Here is an 8260-nt window from a genome sequence, read left to right on the forward strand (position 1 = left end):
TCACAACAACGCCAGGCCACACACATCTATAGTGACTCGCCAGAAATTCCAGGAGCTTGGTTGGGAAGTTTTGATGCATCCACCTTATAGTCCAGACCTGGCACCAAGCGATTACCATCTTTTTTTATCATTACAAAATTTCCTTGGTGATAAGAAATTGGCATCAAGAGAGGATTGCGAAAATCACTTAGTCAAGTTTTTCACCAATAGGGACCAGGGCTTCTACGAGAGAAGAACTATGAAGTTACCTTTAAAATGGCAACAAATTATAAAACAAAACGGTGCATATTTGATCCAAGTCAAACAATCAGAACCATGTTAAACAAAGACTTGAAATGAACGTAAAAATAATGGATTTCTTTTCCCCCAACCTAAATATATATATATATTTAGAAATCCATTATATATATATGGAAAAGAAATCCATTATATATATATATATATATATATAACTTAAAAAAAGAACTAATTAAAGTGGAGAAGCAAAACATATTTGCATAGGAAGTCAAATGTTTTATTTTGTCAATGTGCCATACTGCATGAGAATTTATACAAAATTGGTCAGGGGAGGTCATGGAAATTTAAAAAATTTGAGTAGGAACCTTTAATATAAAAAACTGCAAAGACTATTTTTTTAAATTTTAAGATGATTTATTAAACATGAAGCTTTTATATTTTGCAGTTCTTTCTCAATTGTTTTAATCTGTTGTATTCAGAACAAATTGTAGATTGAGGAACTATTTTTCCACATGAGGAACGTATGATTGGTGGATTGATTGCATTTTGAAAACATGACCATCTCAGTTGCTTCTATAGATGAGATGAATTGTTACATCATCCATAATCCTCATAATTATGTTGATCCAGTTTTGATTTTTCTCATTTATTTGTACTCCTACAGCACTGTTGATGGTTACTGTTGACTAATATAGTTTTGGAAGATGTTAGAGAAAGGAAGAATTTTAACACACACAAAAGACATGGATATATCAGAAGAATTTGAAAAGTGAAGCATGGAAGTGACCTTTAGATAAGAAAAAGTATAGTTAGTTAAGGTAATGTAGTTAGAAAGGGAATCAAATGTGACTTAAGTTTGAAGTTATAAGGACATAAAGATAGTGTGTGTGTACAGTACTTTTATTTGTAACTCTTTATAATTTTAAAAAGTTAATTCCATTTTTAAGAGTGCTGCAGATAGTGTTAAATCATCTGTTTCAGACTATAATGTTTCAAATATTAAGCTGTGAAAATTTTAAAATTTGTACTTTAAGAACTGTTTTTAATAGTGTCCATGAAGATGTTTATACTGTGAATAGTGTCCATTTAATCAGTCTTAAACATACTTGGGAAGATTATGATGATGATTTTGTTCAAATAAGTTTCTTAGATATATAAATTAATTTAACAGACTAGATGGATACTAAAAGATTTGAGTAATGATTACAGTAGCTCAGAAAAGAAGACAGCAAAAGATTTATTATAGGCCTGTTTCCTTAGCCATGCATAGAAAACATGTAGTAAAAAATGTACAAAATAAATTAAATATAGAATACTTAGTAAGTGAAATGCAAATGCAAGACAATTTCAGGATAGATTGTTGAACTTAATCAAATATTTACTTTGTACAGATTACAAACTTATGCTAGAGATGCAATTTAAAGTTACTGTTGCTTTAACAACATTAAATGCAGATAGTTCCTGCATTGAATTCCCAGTTTTACAATAGCATTAGTTGAAATGGTATTAGTGAAACATTGCCTTAGACAGGAGTTAGTGAATGACCACTTTCTTAATGAGTCATCAATAAGAGCAGATAATGTAATGTATTGCTCGTGTGTAGCCTGTGTATAAGTTCATTTTTATTCTTTTCTGCTTTCAGTACAGTACTTGACTTACACAGACTAGGCTTTATATTTATAAGTTATTATTTTTGTGCTTTCAAGTATTTTATGTATTTTTACAACATATCTAAAAGAAGAGATGATACTGTTACTGATATAAATAATAATAAACAATGCAAATCAATAACTTTAATTAATGTGAGATGTGTTAGTTTTCTCGAACATTGTTAGAAAAAAGTAGCCCAATTGCCAAGTTAGGAAAGAACATTTTGATTGCAGTTTCTATGCCCATACATGTAAATATGTCTTAGAAAACTAAAGTTTTTCACATCAACCTGATTACTCTGTTTAAAATAGCTGAAAATGTTTGTTTAATAAAAACTATTAGCAATTAAAATTTTTGTATTGACTTTTTGACAAACATTTAGTTATATCAAAATTTTTGCTGAAAATATGCAGCAGTAAAGCATATGATAAAGAAATTTTTAGTTTTCTGTAGCAATTATTTAAGAAATTGGTAGGCTATGGTAATTTTAAAAATCCTTTAGTTTAGGCATCTTCTGAGTTCAGTATTTTTCTGGAATTTAAATAAAGCACAAAAATGAAAAAATTAATCCCTGTATTAAATAAAATAAATTAGCATTTATGGATGAACGAAAGTAATAATTATGAATAAATTTGAAAATGAAGTATCCAGGACCTAGTAGAATACTACAATTGTTTCAATTGATAGATCAAATTTAATTCAGATGTTAGTTTTAGGCTATTATTGAATCAAAAAGGCAACTGTCAGTGTTTGTACTGTTCACAATTGCCTTTTTAATATTTGATTTGAAAATAATTACATTTAATTAATAGGTCTTACCTATATTTTGGCTTGAAAATATAACTTAAAAGTCTACAAAAGCTGAAACATACACAAGTTAATATGAAACACCATACAGTCTTCCAGCAAATAATATGTATTAGAATCAACTAAAGATGGAACTTTTTTGGCATCTTTTATGGTTCTGCATCAAGCGTAGATCTTTAGAGAATGTTAGCAGAGATTCTAAATTTAGAATCTCTGCTAATATTCTGTAATGATCTATGCTTGATGCAGGTCCCTGAAAGAGATGAAAATGTTCCATTTTTAGTTGATTTCAATACAGATTTGCTGGAAGGCCATGTATGATGTTTTGTATTAACTTTAAAACATATTTTCATCAAAGGAATATGCACTTAGAACTTTTATTTATTCTTCTCTGTTTTCTAAAATATTATATCAATTAACATTTAAGAATATAGAAAAATCTAAAAGATGTTATTAAATGTTTAAAAATTTTTGCTTCATTATCTGTTTTTAATTAATATTTTTTTAATGCTTCTTACTGTTTGCAAAGCTGAAATTTAATAAATCAGTATTAAATGAATACTTGACATATTTCACAAAATAATTGATTTTAAAATATTTTAATAGATAGTTTGAAATTATACTATATTGATGACAATAATCAAGAAATTGCTATTGGATTAAAAAAGACTGGAATTGCTTGGCCAACTGATAAAAATGTAAAATTTAAAAATCCTCCTGGAAATGTAACTGATGGAAAAGGTATGTAATACAGTATATTTATTTTGAGAAATTTAATAGGTTATTGTGATGGTGATTTTGTTTTGGATTATGATGATGTATAGTTATGAACTTAAACCATTTGCACTTTTATAATTTGGAAATTAAAATTAATTTTATTTGTCAGTATCTTTTTGATTGAATAATAAATTGATTTTGAATAATAAATATTCAAACTGGAAAAATTTTTTAAGTAAGATTATTTGAAAAATTTTCCAGTTTGAATATTATTAATCCATTTTGAATATTTAAAAGTTATGTAATAATAATCATTTTTCAAAAATTTAGCCTTTGAACATACAATTCCACCACCAAACTGGAGAAAACCCGTGTGGAAATTAGATCCGAAAGATGAAAATAATAACGGCTATCAGAATGAAGATTTAATAGTATGGATGAGAACAGCAGCTTTGCCTACATTTCGGAAGTTATACAGACGCATAAATCATAATCAGGAAAGATTTAAAAATGGTCTTCCCAATGGAACATACAAATTGGTTGTGGATTATAGTATCCTTTTAAAAAATCTAATATATTCTATAAGATGACTAAGATTCCAAATGGTTTTTCTATTGTGTATCAGATATTTTTAAAGATCTGTTATAAAGGAATTTTTCGTTTTATAATTCTTGTTACTATAGAGTATTTTACAAGCTACATCAAAAGAATTGTCCACGAAGTTTAATTTTTAAAAATTATTACACGAATAGCGTCTAAATGTGAGAAAAGGCGTTTCACTGATTGAAGAACTACGAACACATCTAGATGCTAAATTTAAACTTTTATAAAAGATTTAAAAGAAATTTAGTTTTCTGTTGCAATTTGTTTTGCATAATGTCTTTGTTTTAATCCAAAATTTAGTGAAATTTTCCCCCCACAGTATAATAGAAAATTACAAATACATCCACAATGCAATAGCAATTCTTGAATAAGAATGATTTGTATAATCAGGGAATTATTATATTCACTAATAGGATGATACCTTGGTGAATGATTTTTGATATTCAGATCTAACCTCTATGACAAAAATTAGCAGCTTTATTTTGGTTGTTTCTTGTCTTTAAGAAACACTGCTACATTATAAATACATTACTAATTAGCTAAAAATTTTGACTAATTAACTAAAAGTAAAATTTTATTTATTGTAAAATTACTTGTTAGAATTATATATATTTGATTTTGTGGTCTGATACTTCACAAAACTTTTTAACCAACTTCCTCAAATGATAAATTTAATTTAAGTAAAGATCTTTTTTATGAATGCTGAAAAAATTTTTGTACACAAACAAAAGTTGGCACCATGTCCTATTAATGACATTTATTCTGTTTATTAATGAAGTTGTCACTGTGGTTCATTCCAAGGCCATGTATATGGGGATTTGGGGGTTTATTTTAATTTCTTCCTTCCTATTTGGAAAGAATTAAAAAAATTAAGTAAACCATATATTGTATATAACTATAAATATTAACTTTGTACCCATTTAGTTCAAGTTTGCTGAAACTTAAATTTCTGGAGCCCCTTTTAAAAAATTTTTATATACAGGTAACCCCCGTATAACACGGCACTTCTATAGCATGGATTCACTCTAACACAGTTCGAGAATTAGTACCATCCCCCATATAACACGATACTTTTATAGCACGGATTTACTCTGACACGGTTTGAGAATTGGGTAAAACCCTCATACAACAGGAAATGTAATAAATTTTTACATACTTAAGTAGTAATAGTTCACGAAAATTATTATTTTCGTGAACTATTAGTACTTAAGTATGTAAATTTTCTCTTCTCGCCTTCTGTCGATACACGTGGTCCTTCTCGAAACTTGTTTCAATGTTGCCAGATCGCGACGCTTCTGCTTCTGATGTTGCCGAATGTTTTTCCCTTATTCCATACTTGCTTTATTCTTCATAAGTGCTTAGCACCATATAAGGAAATTTATAAAGACCTTTTAACTAGAAGCAAGCAATCTAAAATTACATACATTTTGCAAAAGGTAAAGCATGGATCTGAAGATAATGCAGAAAAATGCTCAGAGGATAAGGATAACTTGCCAAAAAGAAAACGCTCTCGGTTAATTAATAGTGTTTTTAGTGATGACGAAGAAAACATTGTTTAATTTATATTAATATGTATCACTTAAAAAAATTTTAATTAAGATATTTATCTTAATTATGAAAATATACTAGCATGTTTTTTAATTTTTGGAACCTAACCCTCCTTTTCGTATTAGTTCTTTGTTTCGTATAACACGGATTCGCATAACACGGCAATTTTTTGGAACGTAACTACCGTGTTATACGGGGGTTACCTGTACTTGTATATAAGAGAATTTTTACATATGAGCAGATCATCTTTAATTTTTGTATATTAATAGGTATGTTACTAATAGTTCCATATTACAAGTACAACAAATTAAATATTTTTGAAGTCTCTTTATTGTCATTTGACATTTTTCAGTGTAAAGATATTAGAGCCTCTCAAGCCTATAAACAAAATATAAACTTAGACTAACAAAATTTGCATAATTATATGTTTAGCACAGCTTGAGTCACAACATGTAGTCTTGGGCTTCATAAGACTTAAGTGTATGTTCATTTATGTGCATGGGATACCTTTTGTCTCTGTGTAGGAAAGTATACAGTTTATACATAAATAACATACTATTTCTACAAATTGAAATTAAATATTAAAAATTTCGGTTATATGGTACCCCTGGATTCAGTTTCCTGAAGTTTAAGTTTCATTAGTTTCAATATAAATCTACCTTAGTTCACAACATTAGGATACTATAAATTGTCAAAAGTAATAAACATGTTTTGTTTGATAAATACATTTTTTATGCATTTCTGCTCTGTTGGCAGAAGTGTTTAATAAGTATTGAAGATAATGTACTTAAACATTGTGCACGTTTTGGATCTAAAACTTTTGACTACTGGGCATGTTAGACACATCAAAATGTTCTTTAATGATGTCTGGAAAGTTTGAATTAATTTGCAGTTAATATATTTATCTTTACTTCAGATTTTCTAATTGATAAAATTACTTGATTAACTCAACTATAATAAACTGGAATTGGTTCAGTAATTTTTGGTATTTAATTTAATATCCTTTAATATTAACTATCCAATAATTTGCATTATCATCAATAATTTAGCAAGCAAAAAAATGATGTTTGATACATTGAAAATTAAATAATAATTATGAAAAGAAATTTTAAAAATGAATTAATTGTACAAAACTATATTTAAACATAGTTCAGATGTTGTGCAGGTAAAAATACCCTTTGTGAAAAATAAAATCATATATATTTGACTAAGTGCAAATATGTTTGAAATGCTTGATATAAATAAAATTGCATTTAATTCTGTTATAAAACACAGTTTTCAAAAAATATATTTTCTAAAATTACAGCAATGTATTTTTAATATTTTCATAATTCAATTGTATAATGTAAAAATTAGTTTAAAAATAGTTAATTACAGTAGAGCGTGGATTGTTCAGAAAACCGATTTTTCAGATAACTGATTATGTATGAAAAAATACATTATTAATATAGTATATTAGTTTATCCCAATAATAGTATATTAATAAATCCCATGTTTAAATTTTTCTCCGTTGCGTGTTGCTTTGTGTTGAATTTTTGTTGATAAGCCTAGCAAAAATTTTTATAATAATAATCGTGGCTATTGTATCGTTAAAAATTATTTCTTTATTTTGTACAAACAAAATAAATATATTGAAAAATATAAAAACAAAAAAAAGTTATACTTCAGAAGTTAATCTAGTATCAAAACGTTTGATTCAGCACGACACAGTCTGACTGGAATGCTTTTGGTTAACCGACATTTCGGTTCATCAACACTTTACTGTATTTGAATTTGTAAATTTACTAATATAGCTATTATTATTATCTAAAATTTAAACATCCTTAATAATCACTCAGATTATCCTGTTACTTCTTTCAAAGGTACAAAACGTATGATTCTTTCCAATACTTCATGGTTAGGAGGAAAAAATTCCTTTTTGGGTATTGCATATATTGTTGTTGGTAGTATTTGCCTTGTTTTAGCAGTAATATTTTTAGTGATTCATATCAAATTTGGGAAAAGGTAAATAAATTTTTAATTTTTCTTTATTAAATTTTGATAACTAAAAATTATTATGTATATAGAAAATTGATATTTTAATCATTTATTTTCAGTACCCATGATTTGGTGAATATTACACAAAGGACACCATATTAATTTAAAAACCAGAATTTGTTGTTAGAATTGAAGGGCAATTAGCATTCCATTCATGTCCTTAGTATGCTGCATTTTTGACGTAGACATTCAAAAACCAAACTTTATCGTATCAGAATTGTTGAATTAAAAGTGACTATCATAAATTGTATAGCATGATGATAAAATTTACGGTTAATGTTGTTATATAAACTGGATGATTGCTAATATTAACATATGATAAAATATAGCTATCGTTTAAGAAATTTGCCTTATCAATTCAAGTTATGGGCATTTAGATCAATTTTAATATTTTTTTCAGGGGGTTGTCAAAAATTCTTTAACAGTTAAAACATAATTAATTTTTGTTTAACAAGTAAATATTGCCATGAGTTTTAAAGGACTTTAAATCAATAACTTTTGTAATTTTATGTACATAAAAAAATCAAAACGATTTTTTAAAATATAGTATTGTTTAATGAAAGTCCTGAAGAAATAGTATAATTGTTTGTCATGTTTTGTGAATGTGTGTTTTCATTTAAAATTTTATTGGTGTAATAAGAACTTTGTTAGTGTGTTAAGA

At 27.0% G+C, this 8260-nt stretch overlaps 1 protein-coding gene across 1 annotated transcript in view; it reads left to right on the forward strand.

The window, feature by feature from the left end:
• The window catches only part of LOC111619535 (cell cycle control protein 50A-like), a 42686-nt gene extending 34982 nt beyond the window's left edge, over positions 1–7704 (forward strand). The window contains exons 5-8 of the mRNA XM_023361274.1: positions 3301–3435; positions 3742–3963; positions 7401–7566; positions 7659–7704. Of these exons, the coding sequence (XP_023217042.1) occupies positions 3301–3435; positions 3742–3963; positions 7401–7566; positions 7659–7701 (566 nt within the window). The 3' untranslated portion in view covers positions 7702–7704. The remainder of the gene's footprint in view (positions 1–3300; positions 3436–3741; positions 3964–7400; positions 7567–7658) is intronic.
• Positions 7705–8260: the final 556 nt, after the last annotated feature.

The sequence above is a fragment of the Centruroides sculpturatus genome, unplaced genomic scaffold (genome assembly GCF_000671375.1).
Source record: "Centruroides sculpturatus isolate CEXI.00-Female unplaced genomic scaffold, Cexi_2.0 scaffold179, whole genome shotgun sequence".
Lineage (NCBI taxonomy): Eukaryota > Metazoa > Arthropoda > Arachnida > Scorpiones > Buthidae > Centruroides > Centruroides sculpturatus.